Source organism: Phycodurus eques, chromosome 6, assembly GCF_024500275.1.
Source record: "Phycodurus eques isolate BA_2022a chromosome 6, UOR_Pequ_1.1, whole genome shotgun sequence".
NCBI classification, from domain to species: Eukaryota; Metazoa; Chordata; class Actinopteri; order Syngnathiformes; family Syngnathidae; genus Phycodurus; species Phycodurus eques.
This window is the reverse complement of record NC_084530.1, coordinates 10,064,024-10,078,734: the sequence shown is the minus strand read 5'-3', so window position 1 is coordinate 10,078,734 and position 14,711 is coordinate 10,064,024. Positions and strand designations below refer to the sequence as shown.

At 39.9% G+C, this 14,711-nt stretch overlaps 1 protein-coding gene across 1 annotated transcript; it reads right to left on the bottom strand.

Moving 5' to 3' along the window:
* Positions 1–660: 660 nt before the first annotated feature.
* On the bottom strand, positions 661–13,062 carry cxcl12b (chemokine (C-X-C motif) ligand 12b (stromal cell-derived factor 1)). The gene is made up of 4 exons (XM_061679514.1): positions 12,961–13,062; positions 10,964–11,081; positions 4,922–5,005; positions 661–3,115 (listed from the first exon to the last, which is right to left on the bottom strand). Exons 1-4 carry the CDS (start codon positions 13,025–13,027, stop codon positions 3,076–3,078), a joined length of 309 nt encoding a protein of 102 aa, XP_061535498.1. The 5' UTR covers positions 13,028–13,062; the 3' UTR covers positions 661–3,075.
* Between the last annotated feature and the right edge of the window lie 1,649 nt (positions 13,063–14,711).

Below are 14,711 nucleotides of genomic sequence, written 5' to 3'. Positions count from 1 at the left end.
GGGTTTGGTCACCGCGCTTAAAGAGACGCCTGCATCCGTCAGCCAATCAGATGACAGTTACGTCACGGCCCTCCTTGGCCTGCGTTTTAGAACCAGGTCGGAGGAGGTTCTGAAAAGCGGTGCCATTGTCACCGCTCGGCCTCGAAAAAGTGTAATGGAGTTTTCCTCCCACATCCCAAAAACATGCATGGGAGGTTGATGGAAGACTCTAAATTGCCCGTAGGTGTGAATGTGAGTGCAAATGGTTGTTTGTTCATATGTGGCCTGTGAATGGCTGGCCTCTCTCCCAAAGGATAACTGGGATAGGCTCCAGCACACCCGCAACCTGCGTGAGGATAAGTGGTACGGAAAATGGACGGATATTTTAAGTTAATATAAATTCCTCCCCCAAATACAAATAGCTTCAAAGAACCTTCCACTTTTATGTTTTGGATGGGACGCGTTGCCGCCTTGTGTGGCCTCACATATCGCATATACCAGAAACAGCTTCTGTTGGTGTCACATTTGGACCTGAAGGATGTGGATCATTGTCCTATAATATTGCCAGAAGTGGAGACAACTTGCAATTATAACCCCCCCAAACCCCCCCCCCCCCAAAAAAACAAAACAACTGAAAGTAGAGCAAAACTGAATTATCTGAGTGAATTTCTTTATTGAAAAAGGGGTTTGAGTATGATAGGTAAAATACTGTCTCTTTACATGTTTACATACAAAATACAAACGCTAATATATAAAAGTTAATCAAATGTGTCAAAAGCAAATTACAAAGATTATCAAGTTATTTCACATTTTCTTGGTGTCCAAACGTAGAAATAGGCCCCACTTATTTTTGCATCCTCACAAGTGGATGCAAAACAGTATTAGAAAACATATAAGAAACACACAAAGTGTCATGATAAACATGCATTGTGATACAGTGATATATCCCAATGGTTAAGAAAATGCATTCATCTCGGTGTAGTACAGTATTAGTAATTATTCTTTGTAGTCTTAGTTCGACCCATGCACAGTTGGACTCAGAAGAATATTTTTGTTATCAAAATAAGCACCAACATGAACATAACGAGGTGCTCACTTTGCCTCTAATATTGATTTATTGTTGATGGTCTTGTGGAATCCTCCTTCTGTATGGATGCAATGGATTGACAGGTATTCATTTTTGATTATTCAGCACTGCGGTGAAGAATTGGTGCAACATCAAGAATCATGGGCCATTCATAGAGTATTTATAAGAATGATAATAATGCTTGTTGCGCTGCTGGCTGCTACTTCATTAGATTATGACCAGTTAGCAAGCAGCCTGCCAATTGTCAAGCATAACAAATAAACTTAACACAGACCACAACCAGCACTTCCAAAACGTCTTGTGAAAAAGTGAGCGTATAGTTTAGCAGTGAAGAAAGTGTTTGGGGTGCTGGGAGTGTCCTAATAGAAAGCACATGTCGATCGCAAGCAGCAGTTTTTGTTCTGCTTTGCGTCACAGGATTTGCTGACACTAAATATAAATAGTCAAAGCTAATCAAGTGTTTGCTGTGGCCGGGCTGAATTATGTCTCCAATCATTACACAATAATATTGAATATTGAATTCTCACAATGTGTTGGACAGATTAAAACAAGATGTAAGAGTAAAATACTTACATGGGGCCAACTCGTGTTGAATGAATGAAAGCAGAGAAAACCAAATAAGTGAGGACAGAATGTAATTTTCTTGGCTGGCTTTTAACAACATTGTGAAAAAAAATTTCCCCTGGTGCAGGAATATGTCGCAAATTGTTTTCTACTCATGCGTGAAAGCGTAATACATTTTCCGGGGGTTTAAGACATTCTACCCTTCATTTAGTATTTACTGAACTGGATATTGCATTCAAAAGCATTCAGTGAGCATATACACAATATAAAAATAAAAACAGTAACATTTACAGGACATTTGATAATAAAGTGGCTTAAAAATATTTGTTTTCCCGACCAATAATAAAAACAATTATCACAACGTTCTCTTTGCCATCATGAACATTCCCTTTTTGACAATTCAGTCATTTCATATACTTTCCCACAAATACTCATTTAAGAATACCGCAGTCAACTTGCTCTAACGTCTTGATGTCAAACTGTAAAAACTCTAACCAGATTTGGAATTCTGATCTTGTAGCTGAGGTTTCATCTTGTTGCCTGTTGCACTGAATAAATATTTGGTCTCGACTGTAAACTGATATGTTCAGTCAGTAAAAGATGCATCAACGATGCTCATCGCCTTTCTCTGCACTGGATGACCTTAACAAGAAGCTTTCCATGTGATTTTCACATCAGACCGTCAGGAGCTGCTCATAAAAATAAAGAGATGAGCTGAGTATAGCTTTGCATGAACTAAACAGTACAAACCAGACAAATCAAAATGGCTCTGACCTTTAAAATGAATATGTTGCACCAAATGATCAGTGTTTGTTGATATCTGGTAGGTGTTTGTCATCCCCTAAAAAACACGTTTTAATATAGTGCCTCTTTCACACACTCACACACGCGCACACACACACACACACACACACACACACACATGTATGCTGTATATAAGGCAGAAAATCAGAATACTATCTACTTACTGGATACGTTACATTCTTGATCCTGGAGCAGAAGTCGAATATTTCAGAAGACACTGAGAGATTTGTGTTAGTGTGACCTGCCTATAAAGATTCTACTTGTACAAGCTATAATTCCTTTGAGTATTCCCGAATATTTAAAGGACACTTGACATGAGGTGGTGGGCACAGTCATTACCCATAAATCATTGCTGTTCAGACAGAAAGCTCATAATGCATTTTCATACACACAGCGTCCGTCATCCCAAGCCAGGCTTTAATCGCACTCGGTGCTACGTGGAGGCTGGTGAGGCGACTCCGTTGGTGTCCAGAGGGGCCTGTGATCGGTGGCACAGATTGGCGGTGAAGTGCTTCTTGTGCAAGCAGTCCAGAGAGGTGGACGGGTACATACGGCGTGTTTTCATACATCCATAGCAGTGGTTAGGAGGTACACAGGTTGGACCTGAGGGTGCTTGACCTGATGGAAAACACCCCCCGGATTTAGTTCTTCTTGTTGTTACGTCTTCGCGACTTCTTCACCCTGCGCACGCATTCAGAAACATGTTGGCGGTCAAATAATGTCATTTCTTTTGCAAGTTTCTTTTCTAAAAATTTGGTGTTACAAACAAAAATGCACCTTATGATTGTCATTGTCAAATACTGTGAATACATCCCTGCATGCTCATTACTTCTCTTTCAGATAGATTACAGATGAGGGCTGAAATATTGAATACACTGTAATGATTATCACCTATAATGTATGCGATCTTTGAAATTGCGTAACCTTAAAGTTGTACAGTAGCTGTAATCTGACGTAAAAAGAGTGATGATAATAAAGTCCGTAAAAGGGGACTAAAAATGGTATTTCCTTAATTCTTGTGAGAAGCAAGATTTCACATATGTGTATGTGTTATCACTGTGTTTCATATCACATTTCATATTTTAGTTCATCTCTCATAGCTGTAACAAGACTGATGTTGTATGATACATTTTGGCTACCAGGTGGAGTGAGAAATTGTTTACATATGACTTTACACTGACGTGTGACTTACAAGCACACGTGAAGTGCGCTAATAAACATACGTCTGTTCCCATGCTGAAGCCGAATCTTCTCATCGAATGTTATGTTTGATAGTTGGTCGCAACACGTGATGCCAAACATGTATAGTCTCATGTAAAGACAGTAAAGGTCAGCAGCAGTAATTCCCTCCCAAACTCTCATGTGTCATATACATATAAGTCAATACCATTAAACATAGTAATAAGATGAAAAAGAAGACAAATATTTTTAAAGCAAAACTAAAATTATACAAAAAAATAATACTATTGCATCGTCATAACGATGATTATTTTAGCGTGCAAGGAAACACTGAATAGTTAGCTTAGCATTGATACTAGCGCTAAATTGCTAACACAGCACAAGAGGTGTCCTGGCTGGTCCACTAACATGCTAAAACAGATGATCATTATTCGTCGCCAGGGTAATGTTTGCAATATTATTCTCCTTATTACAAGCCAGTGTACATTCGAAATACATTTTGAAGTGTTATTTCATAGTTTTGATGCTTTAAAACAAATATTTACAAGGTAGAACATGCTTCATATCCTATGCTTAATCCTTTTTTGTTTAAAAAAAAAAGAAATACTGAGATTATCCAGGCAACCCATGCACAAACAGTCAACAAGATCTTACTAAATATCGACATGAATGACTTTAGTCTTTCCATTATGAGTGTTTGTAGTGTTTCAAGAATCAGACATGCAGCCTAGCAATAATCAACAGCAGACGCATCGGGAGAGTTATGTTTATGAGGAATGTGTACATTTTAACAACACGGCTTGTAAAAAGGTGAGTGTTCTGCCACTGGTATTCGACCTTTTACACTTTCCTCCCCCAGTGCTCCCCACCTGCCATGGCAACTGTGCTGTTAATGTGCAAGTAGTGGTGATAATTGTGCGGGGAATGCATTTAAAAGCCCATTGGACACACTCGTGCGTTTAAGTGTGTGAAGGCGGGTGCGTGAGGTGATGATGATGAACCCGCTGATGACGCCTGTGATGCTCGGACACGAGGTTATGAGAAAGGAGGAAGCAGGCGCTGCACAGGCAGATTTAGCACCCATCTTAACTTTATGCACATCACTTCACAGATGATAATTCAGACTGCTTACATCAACCAAGTCGATGCTTTCACTGAGTAATTACCAGCAAGAAAATGAAACAGCAATTTGTAACAGTGGTTTATGTGTACAATGTAAATTGTAATTCTTCACGTCTGTCTTTGTCAGTGATGCTGGAGGCCACTCAGAGAGAAAGGGAGGCTGCTTTTTTTTTTTTTTTGGCTTACTTGTTAATGGCGTTCTTTAAGTACTGCTGCAGCCACTTGGTTTCTGGGTTGATGCAAACTTCTCTGTTGCTCTTCAGCTTGGCACTGTGCGATGCAGACAAGGAGGGTTTGATTATTATTGTTGCTTTGTTTTAATCAGACAGGTAGGAGGTACACTTTTGACTGCAGTTTATAGATTATTTTGAAGTATCCTACAAAAACAAAAAATCTTAATTATGATACAGGAATTCATTTTTATGTTCCCACCATACATTTGTCCTCTATGAACCTTGCAGCCTGTTAACTAAAACATGCTAACATAAATATTGCACCCTGCATATGTATGTGCTCCAATGAGTGTCTTCCTCATCTAGTATCTACTTGCTTGACCATACTGTGTGCAAGGTCATGGAAGTGTGTTACATTCAACTTTGACCCTGAAAAAGGCCTTTTTCCGTTAGTTCTCCAGCTAGTTTAGATCTGAGGAAATATATTTTTTGATGTCCTATATAAATCAGGTTTATTATTGACGTCAATTCAACACTGCATTGCCTATGGAGTATCCTCTGCCGATTGAGTTTTGTTGAAACCAAAAGAAACATTTTAAAAGCGTCTTTGGCAAGATTAACTCCACAAAATTGGAACACTGAGACCCAGTAATGTGAAGACAAATGCACGTAAATGCACAATACGGACACTTTGTCTTTGTGGAGTCAAAACTGTGTACTGTATGTGCCCTTTTTCACTTGAATGCATATTCATATTTCCCAGTAGGAGTATAAATATCATTTTGTCAGGTGATAAAAGGCAAGTTTAATGACCTACTGCTGTGCAAACACTTAAAGGATTATGTGCCGGTTCTGGATTTCTTTATCTTATCTGTCGCATATAAATCACAACAATAACTTGGTGTGTGTGGAAGTCCCCTTCAATAACAGCACCATTTGATGTTCGAAGAACTCGCAACATCTAAAAATTGCTTCCAGCGTGCTGTGACCTCAGAATTCCTCAAAGGAAAATAAGGATTGTTCATTTGATGACAAAGAAAAAACAACAACGAAAGAAAACAATTGACTATTGAGACACATTTAATGAGAACGAGTTCGGAAACACCTGAGCTAAACCCTAAAAAGCTCAGCACGTCCTCCAACACCAGCTGCAAATGTGACGTTCAATGAGCATGACAGGCTGTCAACCCCTTGGCCAGCTGCGAGAAATTAACACTCTTCTGTTTCCACCAAAGAGCAGCTGCAGTAAAGCGTCACAGCTCATCCAGTGTTTTCTTCATCTGCAGAGTATTTCATGCAGATTAGTTAAATGATGGCGGCACGGTGGACGACTGGTTAGCACATTTGCCTCACAGTTCTGAGGACCTGGGTTCAAATCTGGCATCGCCTGTGTGGAGTTTGCATGTTCTCTCCGTGCCTGCGTGGGTTGTCTCCGGGCACCACGGTTTCCTCCCACATCCCAAAAACATGCACGGTAGGTTGACTGAAGACTCTAAATTGCCCGTAGGTGTGAATGTGAGTGCGAATGGTTGTTTGTTTATGTGTGCCCTGCGATTGGCTGGCGACCAGTTCAGGGTGTACCCCGCCTCTCGCCCGAAGATAGCTGGGGTAGGCTCCAACACGCCCGCGGCCCTTGTGAGGAGAAGCGGGACAGAAAATGGAGGGATTTATAGTTAAATGATGCATGGAAACATTTTTGAATGGTTGTTGAGAACCTCCCCTTTAACACTTTGGGCTCTATATTTGGAAACAGCGCATCAATGGAGCGCAAATGCCAGCTGAAGTGTCTTTGCCAATTTGGCAGACCCGTCTGCACCAAGCTGGGATTGGGACACCTCCTCAGACCACGCATATCTAAGGTATACCGTTGTTCTCACATGATTTTTGGTGAATTTGATTTGGTCACATGGGCAGACAGATAACTGCTGGCGACTTAAATAGTACCTCAAATTTAAGTCGCCAGCAGTTTTATCAGCAGCTCATTCTGTATTTCACATTGTCTGGTGTCACACCAGCCGAGAGCAGGGACGAAGTTTGAGCGTTTTGAAAGGCGCTTTTCAATAACATTCATGATCGTTAATTGTTTGGGGTTGAACGCTCTGTCAATTTCCAAATCTGGTTGAAGCTCAAACGCAGCCGACCTCCAATTTGCTGTGATTTGTACATAAAAAACAACAACTCAAAAGAAGCAATGTAAATTAAAAAAAATCTGTTGCCATCATAAAATGTATTAACTATATAGGCAATGTTTTAAAATACATTCTCAAATGTCAAGTCGAAATTAAACTTTGCATCCTATCGCTTGACACTTGAAATTCAAATTAAATTGATCATTTTATTCAATTTACACAGTGCTGTATATATAACCAGATCACACACATGCAGTCATGGAAGGAAAGACGTCAGAGGGAAAGGGCTGCACAAACATTCGAGGGGCAATTGTATTTTGAGGTACCACCGTATTCCAATTAACCTCAGAAATTGTGAAGGACAATTGTTGGAATATTTGGAATCTCAACATGTTGGCATTTGATTGTTTTCAAATGTATTACTTTTCAAATTGTTGTCGATAATGTTTCAATTTGATTGAATAAAAGTATATCGTATGCAGACCTGAAAGTGTCCAAGCAAACCCCAAATAACCTCTGTCACTTTTTTTTTTTTTTTAAAGTCTTAATCTCGTGCCTGTTTGTTTGATACTGCACAGAGTCGAAAACATCTGTGCACATTGGTTTGATGTAAACTTTGAGTTCGGTGAGCCCTTTTGATCTGACCGGTGGTTGAATTTAACTGTGATTTAACTGTATGATTAGTGGACACAAATTAGCGTAATTTTAAACAGTGTTGCCTGAGAATGATCGACCACAAAATGTCCCCCCCCCAATTAAAACCCAATACAAATGGACTACACAAGCCGAGTGAAATATTTCATGATTTCTTTTTAATATATTTATGTATTATTATGATGATTAGATCTTACGGCAAACGAAAACCCCAAATTCGCCATCTCTAGAAGCTACAATAGTATGTAATAAACTACGGAAGCGTATTGCATTCACTTGGATAAAAAAAAATAAAAATCCTGTTTTTCTGAGTAATTTTTTTGAGGGACACATCGAACTCACGCGAGAACCTGCAAACTGCAAGTGACTCTTTGCGGAATCCGTAGGCAGCAACTGACAGGCTTATTCAGTTTGATCAAGTTTTATTTTGATGTGGGTTTAAGACACTGGGAGATACTCCTGTCTTTGAGTCACATAGATGTTATTGTTATTAGTTTGTCGACATTACGCAGGCACCTGAATGGAACCGGTAAGGTAAACGTGTATGGGCAGGTTGAAGGTGTGCGAGCAGTAATCCGCCATTAGTGAGTCCGCAAAGAGTCACTCGCAGTTCGCAGGTTCTCGCGTGAATTTGATGTGTCCCGATAACTCAGAAAAAAATGAGTCAGAAAAACAGAAAAAAATAGTCAGAAAAACAGAACAAAATAGTTAGAAAAACAAAGCCCTCAAAAGAATTACTCAGAAAAGCAGGAGTTGTATTTTTTTTTTTTTATCCAAGTGAATGCAATACGCTTCCGTAATAAACAGTGAAGAAACAATGAAAAGGAATTTTAATGTAGAAATTAGGCAGGAATTTGCCCTCTGAATGTGTGTGTGTGTGCACTTGCACCTGTAGGTATAGGTGTGTGCGTGTGTGTGTGCGCGGGCGCTCGTAAGTGATTGAAAAATATTTAAATATTTAGGTGAGGATTTGTCGCACCACAAGTCGGGGGGCAGCCGGTGTGGCTCTTAACATGTGGGTCTCACACTTGTGTGGCAAAAGGTCATGTGTGAGCGTTAGCAAACTGTGACCTCCTTCCACATCTCCATCACACCGCTCCACAAATGAAACAGCCCTTCTCGCTTTAACCGGCCGCCTTGTGCGTTCCTCACCTCACTCGAGCAAATGGCATCTCGACTTAAAAGGGACGAGGCGCATCCACGCAGGCATTCGGCCTTCGATTCCTCCAACCAACATGTCAGCAGCTCCGTCACTGGATCTGTGTTTATTTTCTCTCTTTTCTTCCCCTCCTCTTCTTTTATGAGGGGTGTCCGGCCCATCCGCTGGGGACCTCCATCCTGTTTTTGATGTGTCCCCCTCCGTCCTGTTTATCTGTCTGCTCGTCTGGCCTGCAACTGGGCGCTTCACCTCTAATTGACTCGGCCAGAATTTGAGGGCTGGCGTTCCCCACGCAGCAGGTAGTAATTACTTCACAGCAAGTTAATACCAACAGCATGCTGGGATGAGTGGGCAGGGTTCATATCGGGGAGCACGGTGGGACACTGCTGGGCGGGGGTGGTCACAGAGGAGTATAATGTTACTAGTGTGCTTTAATGTGCCTCAATGGAGCTGCATTTCCCCTCTCGCCTCGCTTAAATAACTTCTTGACTCCTCTGGGCTAGTCGCATCTCTCTGTGTCCTCTTTTGCTTTTCATTCACGCTCCAAACAGTCACAAGCCGCCCCCTCCTCATCTGGCAGCCTTTTCGCCTTTTGGCTGTGAGGCTTCTGCCGCCTGATTTTCTATAGCGAACTAATGAATGAGGCTTTTGAGTTAATGTGTTCCAGACCAGTGAATTACACTCAGCCTTGCTGTGCAGTTGGAGGCGGTAGATAAAAAAAAAACAACAAGAAAGTGGAAAAGGGACACAGGAGGTCAGAAGAAACACAAAGCTAATCACTTTGACCCTTAATTATTGCTTCCTTTGCAAAACATAAATTGCCCCCCTCCATCTTTGGCCGTCACTTCTTTCCTCATTTGGAGTGCAACACTTTGAAGCCAGACTTCTTTTTGTATGATTCTGATTAAATAACATTGAAGTATTACATATTGACAATGTACACGACTTGTCAATAATACATAAAACAATGCATAACAAGTTCCACTTTTCTGGTGTAGTTGCATGAGGCCGTAGGCCGAAGAATTTTGTAGGATTTCATACAAAAAAAATGTAATTATTTGAACATATTTGAAAGGCTAATCAAGAAATACTAACTTTAAAATAAGAGTATAAGTAGCTAACAATGAATTTTGTACTTGTAATTCTGAAACTTGTATAGTTTGGATTTGAAATATATATTTTTTGTGATATACAGAATATATAGTACCGTAGATACAGTACGTATACCTTTCTATACATATATACTGTACAGATAGTGTACATAGGGCCGACTGTATATGTGCCCTGAGACCAAGTCCAGGCTCCAGCTCGCGCAACCGAGAACAGGATAAGCGCTATAGAAAATGGATGGATGGATGGATGGATGGATATTCAGTATATCACACTTCTATTCATCCAGCAATGTTCTATCAGGGCTTGTGCTCCCATTAGGGTTGCCGGTTGAGCTCGAGCGGATCTAAGATGACTTTGGGCGAGAGGCATGCTTCATTATATTTAATCATACAGTTTCTATTCCATTAAACGTGTGAATGTAGTACGTTTTCAACATTATAACAGTGTGTAGGAGATTCTCGTGGCAAAGCAATTCTGGAGCAGGAACCGATATCGGTACATGACAATACTATTCCTCCATTTCCATTGTTTTGTTTGTCCCACTTGTTGATCTCCCCCAAAACCAAAACGTGCTACTTTTCTACTAGTAAGTACAACAAATATAACCCACTTGGCAGCTTGGGATTCACCTTTCGCGTGTAATGTATTGTATTGGAATTGATATATTCCAGCTTGTCCTGCTGGATAGATAACACTTACTTCATGTAGTCAGAACCCGACCAACTGTTTTCCGTTCACACATGAAAATCAAGTTAAAGTTATGAATAAAGCATGTTCTCTTTGCCTTGCCACTTTAAACCGGCTTTTACCCGGACCTGCTCTTTGCAAGCAAGTGTGCCAAAACTACAAATAAATTGAGGCTTGACTGGACAACCTTGACATGATTTAAACTTCACTAACAGTATTTGGGAAAATCAGTTATTTGCCTGAAATTCTCATATCAGACAAAGCATCAGCAACCCTTTGTTTAAGGTGCTAATCGTCTAGTGTTTGTACTCACATGACTTGGAAGGGGCAGTTGGGTGTGTGGAGGAACTTGAGCTCTTTGATGGAGCGCTGGGGAACCGTGTTGAGAGTAGAACGACACCAGCACCTCTCCACAAGACTGATGGGCTTTGCTGCAAACACACCAAATTGAAAAGGATGATTATTATTTTAAGTATGAAAACAAAAGACAATATGCTAAGAACTCTCCTATTGTGCATTTTAGGCAATCGAGAACCACTTGGTATGGCATGCCCATAATAAGAAAGTAATAAGTAATAAATAAAATAATAAAAAAATAAAATAATAAGAAAGATACACTACGTTGTTTACCATACCTCTGATTAAAAAACAATATCTGTCAATGTGTTCATACTATGACAAACAAATGAATGATGAACATAATTCACATGCCACTTCTCAGTTAAAGATAAAATGTCATATTGAATTATAAGGAATTAATCTCTTAAAGGGGATGCGATTACATCCCTGACTTACCTCATTGAACACGCTAAAAGTGTGTTTAATCTACTATAACATCTTTCCAAAGCATGGGAACATACAAATGTACCTGCTATTGCTCTTGACAACATGTTCATTAAAAAGAGATTAGTTCCTTTTTGATCACTTTCTTCTTTCCATACACACGACCACAGAATTTTAGCTTTTCACTCAGAACGCATTCAGCCTGACTGGTCTCCCACTAAAGGGTCCTCGACACACAATTTCTAATGTCGCCCTCTTTTATAAAAGAGCCCTCCGCAGCTCACACAGCCTCAGTGGAAATCACCCTAAGTACATTCTTAAAATGATTACAAATCACTCCTGTGCCACCAGCATGGAGGCTCGCGGGGCCCCGAGCACTATTGCAGATGCAAGCAGATAATGCCAAACATCAAAGTATGACAAGCGCATTCCATAAAGCAGCTGCAGATTGCTCTAAAATGATGCTTCTCAAAATGCTCCGCAATGACACTTTTAGCGACATATTCAATTTGGCTTAAAGCAAACCTAAATAAATCCAATCCTTTCAATAAATACGTTAAAGAAACCAAGCACACCTAGTGCAACTCAGACATTCCACATATTCCTATTGACATGCATGTTTATCATGCAACAGCAAATGGCTCAGACTCAAGTAATATCAGCCTAATGACTATGCTTCATTCTTATGCAAACTAGGAGATCATTATGCAGCACGCAGCACCGGGGCCCGACGCAAGCGTCCACTGCTATCATCAGCCCGTTGTTTATCCCTAATTAGAAACTAATTAAAAGAAAGCAAAGAGGAAAGCCAAATGCATACAAGTCTTTAATATGCAATCTGGGGGTGCGAGCAGGGCACAAACAACAAGCTTAACATAGCACAGGCCAGGCCTTGACACCTGGCCACGAACATAAGGAGACACTAAAGCGGGGCCACAAAGTTGATAAGAAGACGATGCAAGATAACGATCTGTTGTTCGATGAAAACAACATCTACAATACATCTTTTTAGGCAAAAGTATTTTTGAATGTTTTTTTCTGTACAAGAACAAAATTGGGAGCTACGTGGGTTTCATCGGACAACAATGTTATTATACTCCTTGTGTTATTATATCCAACATGTTTGAATTTGATCATGCACTTTTAACAAATGATAATAATAATAATAATAATTGTAATCATAATCATGATGTATTTATTCCTACAACAAACATTCCAGATTCTAAAGTAAATGTAGCTCGGAAAACCATTGGAGAAAAGTAAACCAATTAATCAACATTCAAAAGTTTCATGAACAATGTCCTCAGACATTTTTTTGAGACATGTCAGTTAAATTTGAAATAGTAAATATGACAATAACAAAGACAGTATTATTTCAATAAAATAAAATAAATCAAGACCTCAGCATTCAGACGAACAATACTACCTGTGGTTCGAAAAGGTCTTAAAGTATAGGTCGGTAAAATGATGCCAATGAGCAAAACAACACATAGATAGCCATGCAAGTTTTTAGTGATTCAGACTCACCGGTACTTGTAGGCCCATGTGTGACCACGGCAAACAGAAGCATCAGTGGCAGAAGTTTGACATCCATGATGGTGCTTGCTTAAGCTGCTCCCTCTGCTAAGTTCCAGGGCACAACTGAGGCCGCCAGCTCTGTATTGTGTTAAAAACTCACATGAGAGAGAGAGAGAGAGAGAGAGAGAGAGAGAGAGTGGGGAAGGAGGGAGTCCCACTTTCTCAGAAGGGGGAGTGTTGAGCGGGGTGTCCCAGCATGGGAGGAGAGGAGGTGAGACCAAGGCAGCGAAGAGGAGGAGGAGGAAGAAGGAGCAGTGGTGAGTCAGGAGAGACTTCCTCACTTGTAAAGGAGTTGGCAGGGAGTCAAGGAGAAAGTCTGGTAGAAATTCTTTCGCTCCTTTTTCCCTTTCATTGTCAAATTCGCCTGGTTTCATATACTCACCCAAAAACGGAGGCTATTCAGCTTTCTGGTGAAATTCCCGAATGAGCCTAAAATGCACTCCAACCTTTACAGGTGATCTGAATTTGACCTGTAAACTTTTGAATGTACGTATCCAATTGTTCAATGTTGCAGTACTTTTTGCACAATTTCTAAGAAGAAGCTGAATGGCAAAATGCACAACAGGTATTTTGAGCCATTAATGGACCATTACATTTCCAGGCACACCCATTTCGTGCCTTTCTGTGACCCTTCCAGTGTCTCTGTATGTCAGTTGCAACCTGCTGATGACACTCTAAGCTCTGTGGCCACTTCCCTCTGAGAACATCCTGTTTTAAGCCTTGCAATGGTCCTGCTGATCATTTCTTACATGTCATGTTGGTCTCGTGATGTCAAAATGTGAAGAGCACTGTTTGAATACCATTATAATTTCAATTCCTGAAATTTGGCTTGGTCTTTTGCAGTTTAGAAAAATTGCGTTATTCTAGATGGGGTGTTTGCAGGACTTGCCCAAACACCCCATCTTTGTAAATCCCCTTCCAGCAATTTAGAGAAGAGCATTAAGATATATGCCTCATCCTACATACCCGGAAAGGAAGGTAAGGTCAATAGTCTTCCTAACATTGCGGTTATGTTAGATGTAGGTTATCAATATGCTAATCAACAATCCCGTTTAGTGATGCAATATGCGTGTGGTAATGTATTAATTAATTAGTATGAACATTTCCTGCTTAACGTTATGGGTAGCTTTTTTTTTTTTTTTTTACCAAATTATCTTTTGTAGAATTGAAAGTCTTCATCGGATTCGACAAATCTTTGTCATCCAAATGAAGAAATATATTTTAGTTTCTGGATCTCTTTCTTTATAGAGTCTATTTCTCCTTTTTGTTGGTGTTTTCATGCACGACGGTGTCCAGGAATACAGGCCTCTGGGACAAAGCAATACATGTAATCGTGAATGCGTTCAACATTGCTAATTTAATTGATTTTGAAAAAAACAAAAAACAAAAAACAGATTCATATTCAGCTGTTTACTCAAGACTATAACTACGTGGCAGTCATATCAGCTACACCAGAAAAAGGTGAACTGGATCATCCGCAACGGACATGACATCAGAGTGTTACGTGCAAAGACCCGATTGTTAGCGTCTCATGATGTCAAAATGTAAACAGCATGATGAAGACGACTGTTAAAACACCAATTTTAATTGAACCAAGAAATGTATTTTACTGAATTTTTTTTGTGTGAGTGGTGTTTATAGTATATATATATATATATATATATATATATATATATATATTTAGTGGTTATAAAAAGTTT

What these genes read in the sequence shown, in the direction of transcription:
- cxcl12b (XM_061679514.1), bottom strand. Translation starts at nt 13,027, where the DNA reads ATGGATGTCAAACTTCTGCCACTGATGCTTCTGTTTGCCGTGGTCACA. An exon ending in AACTGCCCCTTCCAAGTCAT is followed by an intron (nt 5,006 to 10,963) that starts GTGAGTACAAAC and finishes TGCATCGCACAG; the next exon opens with TGCCAAGCTGAAGAGCAACA. An exon ending in TTAAAGAACGCCATTAACAA is followed by an intron (nt 3,116 to 4,921) that starts GTAAGCCAAAAA and finishes ATGCGTGCGCAG; the next exon opens with GGTGAAGAAGTCGCGAAGAC.